The sequence below is a fragment of the Cynocephalus volans genome, chromosome 2 (assembly GCF_027409185.1).
Source record: "Cynocephalus volans isolate mCynVol1 chromosome 2, mCynVol1.pri, whole genome shotgun sequence".
Lineage (NCBI taxonomy): Eukaryota > Metazoa > Chordata > Mammalia > Dermoptera > Cynocephalidae > Cynocephalus > Cynocephalus volans.
Window position 1 is genome coordinate 186,236,128 of NC_084461.1, and position 15,502 is coordinate 186,251,629.

The following is a 15,502-nucleotide window of genomic DNA, read 5'->3' on the forward strand; positions in this document are numbered from 1 at the left end:
AATTAACTGATAAAACTTCTTAAAATTGTTTACTAGGAAACTAGAAGGAAAATTTTGATACTCTGATTTTAAATCAATCTGAAATACTTAATATATTTTTATATAATGAATATTATAAGTTCTTTCTGGCTCTTAAAATAAAATGAAAGGGCATTAGTTTTGTTCATATAAGTCAAAGCTGTTTCAATCCAGTAAGAAGACAATTGGCAGCAAAATGGGGCTGAGTATGCTCCTACATGATTCATAAGTGAAAAAGTAAAATGGCAAAAAACGACAAAATGTTCAGCCTCACTAGTGAATACAAATGATATGCATTTTAAACAAAGGTAACACCTTTTTTTAAATGGTCATTTTGGCAGGTATTTTTTTAAAAACGGGGGTGGGGGTTAAAAAATAAAAAAAAACACTTCTCAGGATGGAGAGAAGCTTATTCTCATACACTGCGGGTAGAAGAAGAAATTGTCACAAACTTTCTGGGTTACAACCTGACATATATCCAAAGCCTTAGAATTTTGCATTTCTTTGGACCCAGTGTTTTTACTTCTGTGAATGATTCCTAAGGCAATACTTAGAGATACGTGCAGAGAGATACGTTTAAGAAATTTATTGCATCCTTACTTATGAAATTCGAAATTAGAGGTGACCTAAATTTCTACTAAAAGATTCTTGGTTAAATGTTATACCTGATGGAATATTGTACATTAATTCAAAAAGATGTTGTAGAAGGATATTTCATAACATGAATGATTCCATTTTTATTCTTTTTAAAAAAGTACTTTTTAAAAATCATTTTATGCAGAAAAAATAGGAAAGAGAAACGGTGGTTATTTCTTTTTGCTCATTTGTCTTCTAAATTTCTATAGTGAACATATAATCCTTTTATAATTAAAGTTGTTAAAGTTAAAAATTTTGAGTGTTATTTAGGACACCATTGGATGTTAAAGTACCTGAATGATAAATATATATTCTAAGTATTATTTAACAATAGTGTTATTTATTTAAAAATAGCAGTTACATCAATTCATTGTGAAATCTATTGTTTTTTTTTTTTTTTTTTTTTTTGGAAAAGTCTCCTTCAGTGTTTTCTTCGTTTTTAACTTAGAAATTTTTATCAGCAGAAAGTTATTTGATGTATATATAAGTGGGATACAGGACCAGTCAGATGTGTCCTTTTCTTCTGGTGAAATGTGTAAATCGCCTCCTAGGTTCCCCTTACTGTTCTCAGTTCAGTGGGTCCAAGAATTATCCCCCTTCTAGTTGGTTGTATTGCTGTAACTAGAATTTCCATATATTCAATGTGCTAAACATATTGACAATATTTTAAAGTGCAGCAGTTATTTTGAATGGTTGAAAAGCTGATTCACATTTTCCAGTTTAAAAGGAATAATATAAATAAGATGATTTGTGTAGAAAACAAAATAACTATCTGTAATTTTTTTTGCTAAAAGAAAGATCAGTTTGGTGCTAATTATAGAAACAGTGAACTTGATGTAAATTCTAATTAAACTTTTCCATTATTTTCACCTAGGAAGCCTTGGAAGATCGTTTGGAAAGGATTAATCGGGAATTGGGTTCAGTTCGCATGACACTAAAGAAATTTCATGTTTTGCGCACTTCTGCAAATCTTTGAGATTTGTAGCCATTAAATTTTGAGACGTTGTTTGCACCAATGTATAATTATGCACTCAGAAAAGGCAAACTATTTTGTACTGTTTATAAGCCTTCAAACAGTAGTTTTACAATCCTGCTATTCTTACACTTGCTATTTTATACTTCAAATGGCCACATAGTTTCAAGATATTTTTGTTATACTCAGGAATCTATTGTATATTTTACTATTTAAAAAGTACTATTTTTAAATAGTATATGTCTCCAATTTATATCAGGAATAAGGAAAAGTAAACAAGGAGGCAGCTTGTTTCTAAACAAATAGTGTTATCCTTTTACAGTTAACTTTGCACACTAATTTTATAAACTTGTTCCACATTGTAAATATATTTTTTAAATAAATGTTTAACAACAGCTTTCATAATGATAGACTAATACATGCTAAATACAAAAACAGTTACAGCAAACCTTGGATTTCAGTCGTTGAGGTTTTTAAAAAATGTTGATGTAATTCCTCTCTGAAACATGTCTTAAGAGTGAATATTAGAATAGTAATAATGGACTATTGGAAAGCTTTGAAAACTACGTAAATATAACTCATTTTGTTTCCCTTTGACTTTGTTCATAAGGAAAGAAAAAAAATGAGAGGGATGTAATTCTCTAATTTTGTCTTGTATGTAGTACTTTCAAAAAGTTAAACAATTAGAGAGCTGTGGTTCTCTGCTAATCATTCTGAATGTAACTTGTGTCCCACCTTGGACAATAAATAAATAGATAAAGTTTTGATGAAATGCAGGCCCCACCATCCAGTGAGTATTGAGAGAGTAGCCCTGATTTCCTTAATGTACATGGCTTCACCTGTCAGTCAAAGTCATCATTTGGACATTTTCACCCCTCTCCACCCAATTCACTCCCTCCAAGCCCCCACCCCTGTCAAGAAGAAATACTTCCATTGTAGGTGCTGTAAGAACATGAGGTTTTAGATCAGAGCAATCTACTCTACTTGTTAATGGACAGGTAGAACCTGGTGCCTCTCGCTTGGTTTGGCTAGAGGGCTCCAGCCTACTACTTCGGCAGTTCCTCCTGTTTCTTAGACGTAGCATGTGGGCAGAAAGCTTTTCTCTGATCCAGGAGCACTAGTGGGTTTGTACTGGGACTGCTGGTTAAGACCAGGCTGCTTAAACACTCACTTTTTGGTGGTCAGTCGGGATCCAGTGCCCACATATCCAAGCTCAGTATGTGTTGATAAACAGACTCATCCAAACTTAACATTGATTCCCATTGAAAATGCTCGGGTTTTAAATTTTGGTTTGCTTTTGAGCTTTTTCTCCTTATGTGGCTCTTAATAATATGTAGTGAAGGTGAACCAAGCCAATTCTATTAGGGATCTCAAATGATCTTTGAACACCTTTCCCTAGAGCTTCACCTGGCTGGTCTCCAGGCCTGGGGCCCACAGCCCTGCTGCCTTCTTAGCTTGTGGGAGACCTGTCCGACAGCAACAATTGAACCTTTGCTCCCAACTCCTGCAACCAGTTAAAGAATTCAAGCTAATCAAAATTACTGACTAACAGAATCAAGTGCCTTTATTCTTGATTTTTTCTTTTTTTTTTTTTTAGCTTTTAAAAAAAAATCTCCTAGTTGTAGTAAAGAGTTCATTTTAATCAGGTGCCAGTATAGCTTCCAGCAAGACCTAGTAGAGGGATTGACTTTACTGATGATATCCCCTCCTTTAATGTGTTCATATATATATATGACATTAAAAACTAACTTGAAAATCATTAGGATATTTTATTGTTTCCTGCTTTTATTACAAAGTCTACAACATTTTTAAGAATAAGAAAATTACCATTTCAGAAGAGATAATGGTTTTATCTTGCCAAGGAGTTATCTTCTTAGTAGTCTGTATTGACGTATTCCAAAAAAGGCATTAAGCTCAGTCAAAACATCTCTGTGCCTGTCTCTCAGAAAGCATATGCTTTGATTTTTTGAAGTGTGTAATGGTTTGGAACTATCAGTCACTTATTTAAAATTTTTAAAAATTCTTTGTTCTTCATAGCTGTGAAGAAAGAAACCAAGGAAAATTGTTTCAGCTGTCTTTCCCTTTGGTAATGCTTATCTTATGAACACTCAACTGAAAAATAACCTAAAAGTAGGAAAGGTGGCAATCTTAAATAGCAGCTATTATCCCAGGGAAGTAAACTACAAGGGTACTTCAAACAGTTCACGGAAAAATAAAATTAAAAGATAATATGGATCTTCTCACGAACTTTTTGAAGTACTCTCCTATTTTTGTTGCCTGGCTGGGGCTGTGCTGTGGGTCAATAAAAAACCCAAGTGAATCTTCCACTTCCGGGAAGTGCCTTTTGAATGCAAACAAAGTTAACTGTCTCTTAATGCTCAGATCTACCCGCTTCCTTTCTCTTACACAGCCTCCCTTTGCAGGAGCTATTCCTGAGGAATAGGGAAATGACCAACTGAAGCAATAGCAGATATGGCTGCAGCAGTAGCACTGGGGCTGTGCGCAGCCTGCAAGAGGATTGAAGAGGAGAGACTGGAGCCAGACAGATCTGGGTCACTCACACTCTGGCACAGGCCTGCCTTCCTCAGCTGTAAATGATTAGACCAAATGATAAGAAAATTCCTTAACAGAGATTAGGTAAAGTGTCTGGTGTTTAGTAAGTTCTCAATAAATAGTACATTTCAAATTTATTCTGAGTTAAGTAGCCTTTTGAGGTAGTACTTTCAGACTTTTTAAAAGCAAAAGTCGATTGTATTCCAAGCAATTGACCTAAAAACAGCCTTGGGTTGACATTTGTTCAGTGATCTAAGATGATCTCTCTACCCTTGGCAAAAAAAAAAAAAAAAAGAAAAGCTATCTTGGAGTTTAAGCGAGCTTCCGTCTGGTGTGAGGTTGTTTTTTAATGGCAAAATAAAAAATTGGTAACCTGTCAAGTGTAAATTCAGAAAACATTTTGCTCTTAATAAAATTGGTGATTTGGGGTTATTTGATATCAAAATAGGGTGTTTTCCTAAAAGTTATTGCCAGTGTAATCAAAACAATTCGTTCAAACACAACAATCACAACAATTCTTTGAACTTGTTAAGACAAGTAAACAGATATGATGGGGGGGAGGGGAGAGAGGGAGGTGGGAAAGAGGAATGGGTAAAGGGTCAGGAAAATCAGCTACAATGTATATTGAGAAGTTAAAATAAGAATTTTTTTTTTTGTCTTTTTCGTGACCAGCACTCAGCCAGTGAGTGCACGGGCCATTCCTATATAGGATCCGAACCCGTGGCAGGAGCGTTGCTGCGCTCCCAGCGCCACACTCTCCCGAGTGCGCCACAGGCTTGGCCCTAAAATAAGAAATTTTAAAAAACTCCTTCAGACATTCCATGAGTAGACATCTAGAGGTAATGGCCTGTGGAATAGTACCATGTGAAGGAAGTGCCTGCCACTGGGCCTTAGAAGATACCTTTGAAGATTATGATTTAGAGTTTGACAACCAACCAGAAAGTGTTTCCCTTTGTAACCCAAAAAAGCCAGATACTTTGCTGAATGCTGTTTAGATTCCGAACCCTGCACCTATATATGTAGTAAAATTAGACATTTTCATCATTTTAGTTTTTAGATGTCTCAAAAGCAGTTTTCACTAAATTTTAATGTGCCGCTTGTGCTGTGAGTCTTTAAGAAGCTTTAAAAAATGCACACCTAGAGCCCTTTGGGAATCATAAAGGTAAATCATATTTACCTGTCATGAGAGATCATGTATGATTGAGATTTGCAGGTCTGATTAAACCGATTATATTGTACAAGTTTTGTTGGAAATAGTTTCCTGCTCTTTCAAGTCAGACTATGATAGTTTAATATAATAAACTACACCAGTATTCTTAGGACCTGTGTTACTAAGCCTTTTCCCATCTGATTTGTGCTTTATTTCAATAGGCCCCTTGGATACATGAAGAATCAGGCCATAAATTTGCATTTGCCAGACATTACGTACTGTCATCACTATGATTACAGATTTCAAAGAAAATTATGTTTTATTCACACCTAACAATTTCACTGTAAGTGACCAATAATGTGAAAAATTTGCTTCATATAGTGCTGCTGATGGTTAGACAAAGACAAATGCTTATTGCAGTTGTTTTTTAATCTAGTGAAGTAATGAAACTGTAAGCTCTGTGAGAGCAGGGACCATATCTCCATTCTTGCATATATAGGCACTCAATAAACATTCATGAATATAAACTGTATTCTGGTATTAGTGTATTTATTCATACCAGTTAACTGTGAGATCTTGTTTTTAATGGTGTTCTTGAAGTTCCAGGCATAGATAAGTCCTTTTTGGAGTTACCTGTTTTCAGTACAGTCATCATAGGATTCAATCGTATGCATGTACTCAGTTCTGACTGGCTTACGGGGCAAAGTGTCTCACTTTGGAGATCTGCGTATGCTCCATAAATCTTTAATAGATCTCTGGCACCTTCGATGGGTAAGTATTTGATGGGACATCTTCCCTTGCCTCAGTGTGGTCATCATAAGACAGGTATTTTGAGGCAAGCCACGTAATGACAGCTTTCCTGGCCCATTCTGTCTCAGATTCTTTTTTTTTTTTTTCTTTTTTTTTGTCTTTTTCCGTGACCGGCACTCAGCCAGTGAGTGCACCGGCCAGTCCTATATAGGATCCCAACCCGCGGCGGGAGCGTCGCTGCGCTCCCAGCGCCGCACTCTCCCGAGTGCGCCACAGGGTTGGCCCCTGTCTCAGATTCTGACAGTAACCCAAGGACATGAGCAGCCTTTTGTAGTCTGGCCCTCTCTGGCTTTATCTGAACCTGCCTTGGATGCTTTCATTTTAGTTTGCACTTGCCCTTCCAGGGGAAGCACTCCATGTCCCTTCTCACCCACATAAGGTGATATTTAGTGCTGGGTCAACTAGCACTAGGTTTTAGGTGTGTCCTGTTTAATTCCATGACTGCAGATTTTGGCCAACAAGTTCATCCTTGCTCAACCTGCATAGACACTTTTCTTTCAAATTTCACCAAGTTCCCTCTTGATCTTTTAACGTAACAACTGGAGAGACCTATGGTGATGGGATATCAAAATGAAGCTCTTTTTGATCCTCCTCCAGTTCCTTTTTGAGGTAGGGACCACAGCTTCATGCATGCTCCTACCCTCTAGCTGTTCCTACTCCCACTACAGATGACCAATTTCCGTATTTTTGCCCGTAGCATATTTGGTGTCTTGAGGAAAGAACTCCTTGATGCCTCTTTCTACAAGTCTCTGGTTTATAACTGATACCAAGCATCCAGCATCTAGGTGTGGGCCTCAGTGACGGCCTTTGGCTTGTCCACAATTTTCCAAACGCCCTAGGAAGCCTTACTGCGGTTTGTTCCCCTTGATTTGTCATCTTACTCCTAAGGAACGCCATATTTAAAGGACCCACAATGACGGCAAGTCCGCTCATTCCCTCCCTGGAGCGCACTCGGCTCCCCTCGAACAATTAGCGAGTGCGCTGGCGAGCCGGGCGAGGGTGGTAAGGGAGAGGTCGCTCCCCCTCCCCGCCCCCTGGAGTCGCATCCAAGGCCTTGAGGATTCGGGGCCGCTGGAGGGGAGGGTGAGGAACCAGTCGGGCTGCCTAAGTTTGAGGGCTTTCTTCCGGCGGAGGCGGCGGGGACGGGGCCGGGCCCGGGCTCGGCAGAGACGCGCCGCGCCGCTCCCTCGCGCGGCCTGAGGAGGCGCCGCCGCCGCCAGTGAGGGAATGCGAGCCGGGCCCGGCGCGTGCTGGCAGCAGTGGCCGCTGAGGCGCGCGGGGCACGGCGGCGCCGCAGCGTAGAGCTGTCCAGCCGGCCCGGCCCGCTTCCTCCTCTCCCCCGGCCGCCGCACCGAGAGCCGCGGCGCCAGCACGTGCGCGCCCGCCGCCCGCCGACGGCCCGGGAGCATGCCCGCCGCGGCCCGGCCGCTCGCCCGGGACCAGCTAGAGGCGGGGGCGCGCGGGGCCGCGGGGCGCAGCCGGCCGGGCCGGGGCCGCGGGGCCGGCGCTTCCCCGGAGGCGGCGTGAGGCGGCGGCGGCGGCCCAGCCCGCGGCCGAAGAGGACGGAGCCCCGGCCACGCCGAGGGGGTGAGTGTGTCCGCGGCCCCAGCCCGGAGGGCGGCCCCCTCCGCAGGCCCGTGGCGAGCCCCGCAGTGCCGGGCGCGGGCCGGGGACCCAGGCGGCGGCTTCCGGAGGGCCGGAGAGGGCTCGGTTCGCCTGCCCGTCTGTCCGCCTGCCTGCTGCGCCGGCCGGATTGGAGGGAAAAGTGGGAGACCAGGGCCTGGCGCCCCGGTGGGGAGGAGGGTGTGGCATGCGTGGGGACCCCCGCTCCAGTCGCCCCGAGCCTGGCCTTGGTGTCACTGGTCCCCGAATTCGTGCCCCAAATGTTAAATTCCGAATTTCCGTGGGTCGCTGCCGGGACGTGGAGGACACCCTCCCCGCAGTGACAAGTGTCACAGCAGTCAAGGGGCAAGTGTGTGTGCAGCGCTGGGCCCGCTCAGGGCTGACCCCCACTCTTGATGGAAGGGCAAGGAAGGGGTTGGTTGGAAGTGGTGGGCAGAGCCTCGTCCAGGCTTGTACTGCTTCCAGCCCCCAGCTACACATACCTCCAGGCCTGGCTATGGCTAGCTGTGTGTCAGGGGCCCAAGGATGGGGTGTGGCCATCTCCATCCTAAATCTCCCTTTCCTGTTGTAATGGGAGATGCCAGCTCCGACTTAGAGCCCTGGCAGCTTCCTCTCCCACCCACCCTGCATCCTTTCTTATCAGTGGCAGGGCTGAAGGGTGGCTTGGGAGAGGGAAACTTTAGTGTGTCCCCCTCCCTCAGTGTGCACTTATCCCCCACAAAAAGTCCCAAATGGGCATTCCAAATAAGCACAGTGCGTGCTGTGCAAATGTCATTTCAAGGCAAGTCCTCCAGCTCTGTTCCTTTTCTACCGGCTTACTGCCCCTACATAGAAATCCTAGGTTCCTCATCCTACACTCCTCTCCCTACCTCTGAAATATGGGGGCAGTACTCCAAACACGCAGGCCTGCCTGCCTCCTCCCCTCCAGCATCTGGATTCTTCAAAGGAAACCTTATTTGAGCATCTTTCTTTGTCCACTACCAGCTCTCTCCCCAGCCCCCATTTGGGAGTCACCAGAGCTGATAGGATAGCCCCCCTTCTTGGGGGGAAGGTAGTAAACACCCCTCTTCATCTGAATCTCCCCTACCACCCACACCCCAGACTCCTCTCTCTGCTCTGAAATTCCACTGCACTTTATCTGTATCTCTGTGACTCTTATCACTGTCTGCCTTATTTTACAGTTACTTTTGTGCTTGGCTGATGAACTCTTGGGGTGGAGTTTGATTCATCTCTGTTCCCCTGCCTTGGTCAGCACCCTGCTTGCAGACAGCATCTGCATAGGGTCGAAGCCCCTTCTGAGGCTTTCTTCCCGGACCCTGGCTTGTCTGACTCCTGGACTGTTGCTGTTGTATTATTTTTTTTTCCGATGATACTGTATTGTGTGTTTGGAATAGATTCCCAGCCCTCTCCCACTGCAGAGACAAACAATGAGTTAGGGAGGGCTGTTTTTCTTGTAGGGAGTGACTTGCCAAGTGAATAGGACAGTACATCCTCTGCTCTGAAGATGGCCAGCCACCGACTTCTAAGTTCTCTGGGTAGGGAGTGTTGAATGGGCCATTCTCTCTTCTGGCCTTCCTCAGCTCATGCTTGGGAGTCAAGAGGGCTGGGTTTCAGGTCTGGCTTTCTCGGTAACTTGCTGTATAAGCTTAACTGAGTCACTTGGTTTCTTTTGGTCTTGGTTTCTCCTTATGAAATCTACAAGAAAATTCCTCTGCATATACAAGGTCTTTCAGGATCTGGGCTTTGTCTACCTTTCCTGCCTCCTCTCCACCATTTCATTCCACATGCTCTGAGCTCCAGGTCTCCCAAGTTACTTAGAGGGTTCCAAAGACGTGGTGCTCCCGTGTCCTTCCTCTCCCCATGTGCCTTATCACCTCTTCATGATGGTCTTCACTGGCCTTCCCAGGTAGAGTCAATCCCTGACACCTTTGTGCCACCCTGTCCGACTTACCACACAATACGGTTATCTGTTCACGTATGACTTCCCACCAGACTGTGTGTTCCTGGGTGTGGGTGCTGAATCATACTTCTCTGTATCCCCAGTAGGGGATACACACAATAGACATATACTAAGCACTCAGGAAAATGTCTGTTGGATAAATGGTGAGAGGGTCAGCCCAGATGACCACTGAGAGCCTTTCTCATCCAAAGTCCATTGCTTGGACATTCTCTCTTATAGGGACCCAACGTTGCTTTCCTCCCTGTCTAAAGGCCTATTTTAACACCAGGCAGATGTTCTCCTTACCAGCCCATCCGGTTAAGTCTGTCCATCTCGGTCTTTGAGAAGAGCTAGTCATGGAGGATGTGCAGTTATTTGTAGAGATTAGAAGAGGAAATGTCTGGAGCTTCAAGATCTGCCTTGCTCTTTTTGGAAAAGACGCCAGGGCTGTGTGCTCTTTAATGAAAGGACAGTGATACTGCTCTGGTGTCTTTAGCCGTAGGCAGGAGAGGATGCTGTTTATGACCAGGGTGAGCCATCTTAGATTGCTTAGATGAGATCAATCCCTTTGCAGACAGCGACCCTGAAACCTGCTTAACAGGACCCCTGCTTCCAGACACGGAGGCAGCTAAGTGGTCTTTGCACAGCTTCCCAGTAGGTCATTTGGTCGATGTTTGTTAAGCTTTAAGTGGGTACCCTGGGATGTCATCAAAGACAGCCACGGCAAATCTTCCTCTTATTTGTTCTTAAAACCATGATCTGAGGCATTGCCCCTCTGCTAAAGGCTTCTTACAGTGTCTTGTATGAAAAATTTCTTTTAGAATTTAGGGCCAGGCAAACTTTTCTTCCCTTGGGGAAACTAGATTGCTTCCTCCTTTAATAATGAAAAGGAAAGTGGGAAAGGAAAATGTATTGTTTGAATATTCTGCACCACACAGTGTGTGTGTACAGGGCTCCTCACTGCACCCTTCAGGGTAGATGGTATTCCCTATTTTCCCAGAGAAAGAAGTTGAAATGCAGGGAGGTCAACTGATTTGCTCAAAGTCTCTCTAGATATGTACCCAGTTCTCCCTGACTCTATACCACACTGTTTTTCCAACTGATTATGATCCCCTCTTCTCCTTGGCTGCCAGGATGCTCAGCACATACATAACTATTCCATCTAGCTACTATATTCATTTATCCTCTCAGTCAGCATATTTATTTCTGCTTTCCTTTATTGTCTCTATGTGTGTATGTTTATGTGTAAATATACCTATCTATATTCTTTATGTCATCACAAAAGATTTCTGGAAAACTGGACAGATAAGCAAGTTGGATGCAATAAGTAATATTGCACCTAACACTTCTGCCAGCTCACAGCGTGGTTAGGGAGATGAGTCCATAGGTAACAGAGGGTGTGTGTGATTAGTGTTGCTGGAAGGCAGAGTTCAGAAGGGGAAACGCCCTTTCTGGGTAAGGCAGTCAGTGTTGACTTTCTGGAAGAGGTGGGATTTGAACAAGACATTGAAGAATGGGTAGAGTTTTGATTGTCCACAGCATCTGTAAAGGTGTCCAAAATCTGTGGTTATCATAATGGCCCCGCCAGAACAGGTTTTCTGGTGGAAAAGGAGAGAATTGCTCTAGAGGCTTTTGATGATGCCTTTTGCAAATCCTCTATAGCCTTGATGGCACATCCAAAATGTTGGAACTGGGAGGGCCTGCAGCCTGGTAAGGATGAGAGGCTGAGGCTGGCAGAAGAGAAGTGACTTGCCCAAGTGACCTCTCTGCCAGCCAAGGTCCCTTATTACCCTCATTTTCTTTAGTGCCCTTTTTTTATGCCATTGAGGCAGGCAGCAGCAGCCCTGTATACTGGTCCTTTTTTTCTGTAAACTGGGCGTAGGGGTACTGACTTCCTCATGCCCAGCCCAGCAAACACCATGACGAACCTCTGCTAAAAACCTTTATGGCCAAAAACATAAAGAGCGCTGTTAGGAGGGGCGGGCTGGCATTCACTTACATTACTCATATTAAAAACTGTTCTTGCTAGAGGACAAAAAGGAAATTAACCAACAGGCAGGGTTCTGGTAACAAGCAGATTGAACACCCAAGCAACACCCTTGAGGAAATAGCATCAAAAAATCCTTGTTGAAGTCTCTCATCTTTCATAAAGCTTTTCCTTGGGTGTCCCTGCCCCTGCAGTCCCTTCTCCCTATTGTAGAAAGGGGTCCTAGTCAAAAAAATCAGAAGTCAAGATTAGGGACATCAGGGGGAGTCATGGGCTTGGGTAAAAGTCAAAGGTTGTCAAAGCAGCAGCAGGACTTAGGGGACCCTGAGGCTGATTCCGATGTCAGAGCAGAGGCTGATCGCTCAGGTTCCCTGTTGGGTGTAGACATGCCAACCTGTAGCCATGGGGGCAGATTCCTGAAGAGTGGAATGCCTCTGTCTGCGTAAGATACATCATGCTTGTTATTGGCAGAAGTTGGGTTGTATAAACAGATCTTTTTTTTTTTTGTTTTGTTTTGTTTTGTTTTGTTTTGTCGTTTTTTCGTGACCGGCACTCAGCCAGTGAGTGCACCGGTTATTCCTATATAGGATCCGAACCCGCGGCGGGAGCGTCGCCGCGCTCCCAGCGCAGCACTCTACCGAGTGCGCCACGGGCTCGGCCCTAAACAGATCTTTTGACTGCTGAATTAGTGAATACTGAACTGTGGCTCCTAGGGAACATACAGGGTTAAGTTCCTCAGAGACTTTGGTCACAGCATTTTCATCAACTGATCAATACATGAACTTATTTTATGTTGTTTCTGTTAAAGGGTACCTTATTTAATATATGAGGGTACTTAAAAAGTTCCTGGAAAAATAGAATTAAAAGTAATACAAAGATTTCCATGAACTTTTTGAGGACCCCTTGTACAGTATCGATCCATTAACATTGAACTCCCGGCCAATAACACTATGACTCATGCCTGAACCAAGCTCGTTGAACACACGTGTTTTCCCTCCATGCCATAACCTTCTTGTGCTCAGGAACACTAGACAGCATCTCAGCACTATGCTTGGGGACCTTTTAAAACTGCAAAATCACCAACAAAAAGCATAAAAGTGCAAAAAATGTGGCACTAAACAGCCCACATACTATACACAAGTATGAGAGCTCGAACCAGAAAGCAGAGTGACACCTTGTTTGACCTTAGCTGGGAATGTGCGTCAGGTGCCTCAAGTTCTTTGCCACTTGCATAAGTTCGAAAATGACCTCGAAAGCACCATGAGCATTGATTTTAGGGTTACAGATAAATTTTAGTGAGTACGTGAATTCACAAACAAGGAATCTGCGAATAACGAGGACCTGCTCTCTCTCTCTTTTTTTTTTTTCCCATCTCCATTTTTATTGAAATACAAAAAGTGCAAATGGTGAAATACATGATTGGTGTCAGGGAATTCATTAAGTGTGAATGTGAACACTGGATTCACAGTACAAGTGCCCCACAGGCACAGACCAGTGCCGCGGGGCAGGAGAAAGCCCAGGTAGATGCAAAAGGCTCCCCAGTAAATGGGGCTGTAAGCAACACATGATACACAAAGGAGGGCAGAGAGCAGGGTGGCCCAGGCTAGGACACAGGGACTGACAGAACCAGCAGCAGCTCCAGACCCCAGGAGTCCTGATATGCCAGTGGCCTGGGGAGGGATCCAAGTGAGGTCAGGCCCAGGCCCTACCTGGCTCGCAGATAGGGGACCTGCTCTCTTTGACATTGTTTGCTTGTTGGAGCACATTTCAATTAGTCCGTCCCACAGGATGTGTCCAGCCCAGGTCAGGGCGCCTCGCAGACACTCCGTCAGTACTTAATGAATGAAGACTGGAGCCGCAGGACAAGGATGCTGGGCAGATTCTTGTCTTCACTTGTCCTAGGTGTTAGAAAGAGAACTGTCTTTGCTCAGCCCTCCTAGAGCTTCTTCTAGAAGGGCCTGCTGCCTACTGAATGGTGTCATCTCCCCTCTCCACAAGTCCATAGGCGGGAGGGCCCCCTACTCTCACACATAGGGGTGGCAGCAACCCAGTGTCAACCCCGCAGTAGAAATGGTCTTTGCTAAGAGGAGCTGAGGCAAGTCCTTTGTCCAAAGGAATGATCCTCTTAAAGAGGCATTTCAGGTATGGTGGGCCTTCCTGGGCCTCAGATCCTGACCTTCTTACTCCTGGGCACTCTCAATGGAACCTTACTAGAAATGTTTCTATGTGCCCTGTTTAGAGTTAGTACCCAGGTCATACAGATTATTCTTATTTCATTTCTCTGGGGCTGTTTATTTCTTCTGGGAGAGTTCCCTGGGGATGGACTGAATTTTCTCTTTCAGCAGAGGGGGCTTCCCTCCCAAGTCTGACTCATAGGCTGTGCCATGGAGCAAGGTGCGTGCTTTTTCCCACTGTCGTCCTCCTGGGGTTGAAGTGAGGCCCTGTGGCCACCTGGCCCACTAGGGAGGCCCCTCTGGGTACCTGCGTCCTGTGGTAGGATGGCAGCCTGTCTATGGGGGTGCCCGGCTCCACCCCCTGCATCTCTCTTGACAGGCCCTTTCAAAGCCATTTGGAAGGGAGAGGGATAGGGACAGGTGTTCAAGGCAGAAATAGGTGGCTGTTCCAGCTTTTCAACAGGGAACAGCTTCCATTGGGGTGAGCATGAGGTTGGCTACCCTATAGGTCTGGACTCGTGGTTGACACCAGCTTAGCTTAGCGATGGTGCTCGGAGACCTGCAGGACATTCCTCTGTCAAACTGAAGGGCCCATTAATTTCCTTGGCACTTTATAGGAGTGGACTTTTCACTTGCACTTTTTTTTTTTCTATAAGAGGGAGAAAAACCAAACATGTTTTGCAATTAGAATTTTCCCCAAGTGGGTAAGCACATCGGAAAAAAAGCACTTAAGTCCTTTGAAAACCACACATAAATGAGGCTCACCAAGCAGGGGAACGTTCAATCAGTAGGGACAACCAGACATGTAGGCAATTGGGCAGGCTACCGGGTGAGGAAACAATTATTTCACATTTATTTTGGGTTTGCTTGTTGCAGCATATTTCAATTAGTTCGTCAGTGTTGTGCATCTGACAGGCCAAACGTTTATTGTGGTTGAACCATCTGGGAGGTGGGACGCCTGCAGCCTTCCCCATGGCAGTCAGTAACTACCAGTTTAAAGGAAATGTGTTTGATGTGTCTAAGAACCCAGCACTAAAACACCAGTAATAACAGAAGCCACCAGAGTGCTGAAAGCAGCCTCACTTGCTTAGCCACCAATCGGACATGCATAGGCTGAGACTTCATTTTCCCCCCACTTGTGACATTTTCCAATACGGTGAAGCAAAGTTTTGAAGTGGCTTGTTTAATTGGTCCAGAGCACAATTTATATGAACCCAGCAAGGAAAGGAGCTCGTTAATTCATACTTGGGTGCGACATAGCCTGTGCATTTGCTGCTGAGAGTAGGAAGGGGTGCTTTTAACAGATTCGGGCCATTAATATGCATCTGAACTCCCGTCCTGTGCTGTGATAGAGAACGATAGTTTAATCTAAGTTCCCAGCCTTGGGTGACTCACTGAAGCATCGTGAGTTCACAGTAATGATTGCTGACTGGCACGATTTGTCCTGCACTCCCTGGGACCAAGGTTTTATATTACTGGATTGCAATATTTCTCATTCTACCTTGGTTATTTATCCCCTCTCCCTCCTCTCTCTGGCTAAAAGTTCTCTTTCCTGAGGAATGTTCTGTCTGACTTTCCAGCATGGGGGAAAGAGGAATTTAGAATCAAACAAATAGGAGAGCCAGAAGGAGCATTGGAA

At 44.6% G+C, this 15,502-nt stretch overlaps 2 protein-coding genes across 9 annotated transcripts in view; both read left to right on the forward strand.

The window, feature by feature from the left end:
- The window catches only part of MPHOSPH9 (M-phase phosphoprotein 9), a 69,377-nt gene extending 67,591 nt beyond the window's left edge, over positions 1-1,786 (forward strand). For both annotated transcript variants that reach the window (XM_063086603.1, XM_063086604.1), the window contains one exon: positions 1,529-1,786. In XM_063086603.1, the coding sequence (XP_062942673.1) occupies positions 1,529-1,630 (102 nt within the window). In that variant the 3' untranslated portion in view covers positions 1,631-1,786. The remainder of the gene's footprint in view (positions 1-1,528) is intronic.
- Positions 1,787-7,636: 5,850 nt separating this feature from the next.
- The window catches only part of PITPNM2 (phosphatidylinositol transfer protein membrane associated 2), a 148,840-nt gene continuing 140,974 nt past the window's right edge, over positions 7,637-15,502 (forward strand). For all 7 annotated transcript variants that reach the window (XM_063085346.1, XM_063085351.1, XM_063085349.1 and 4 more), the window contains exon 1: positions 7,637-7,727. The gene's annotated coding sequence lies outside the window, so the exon portion shown is untranslated. The remainder of the gene's footprint in view (positions 7,728-15,502) is intronic.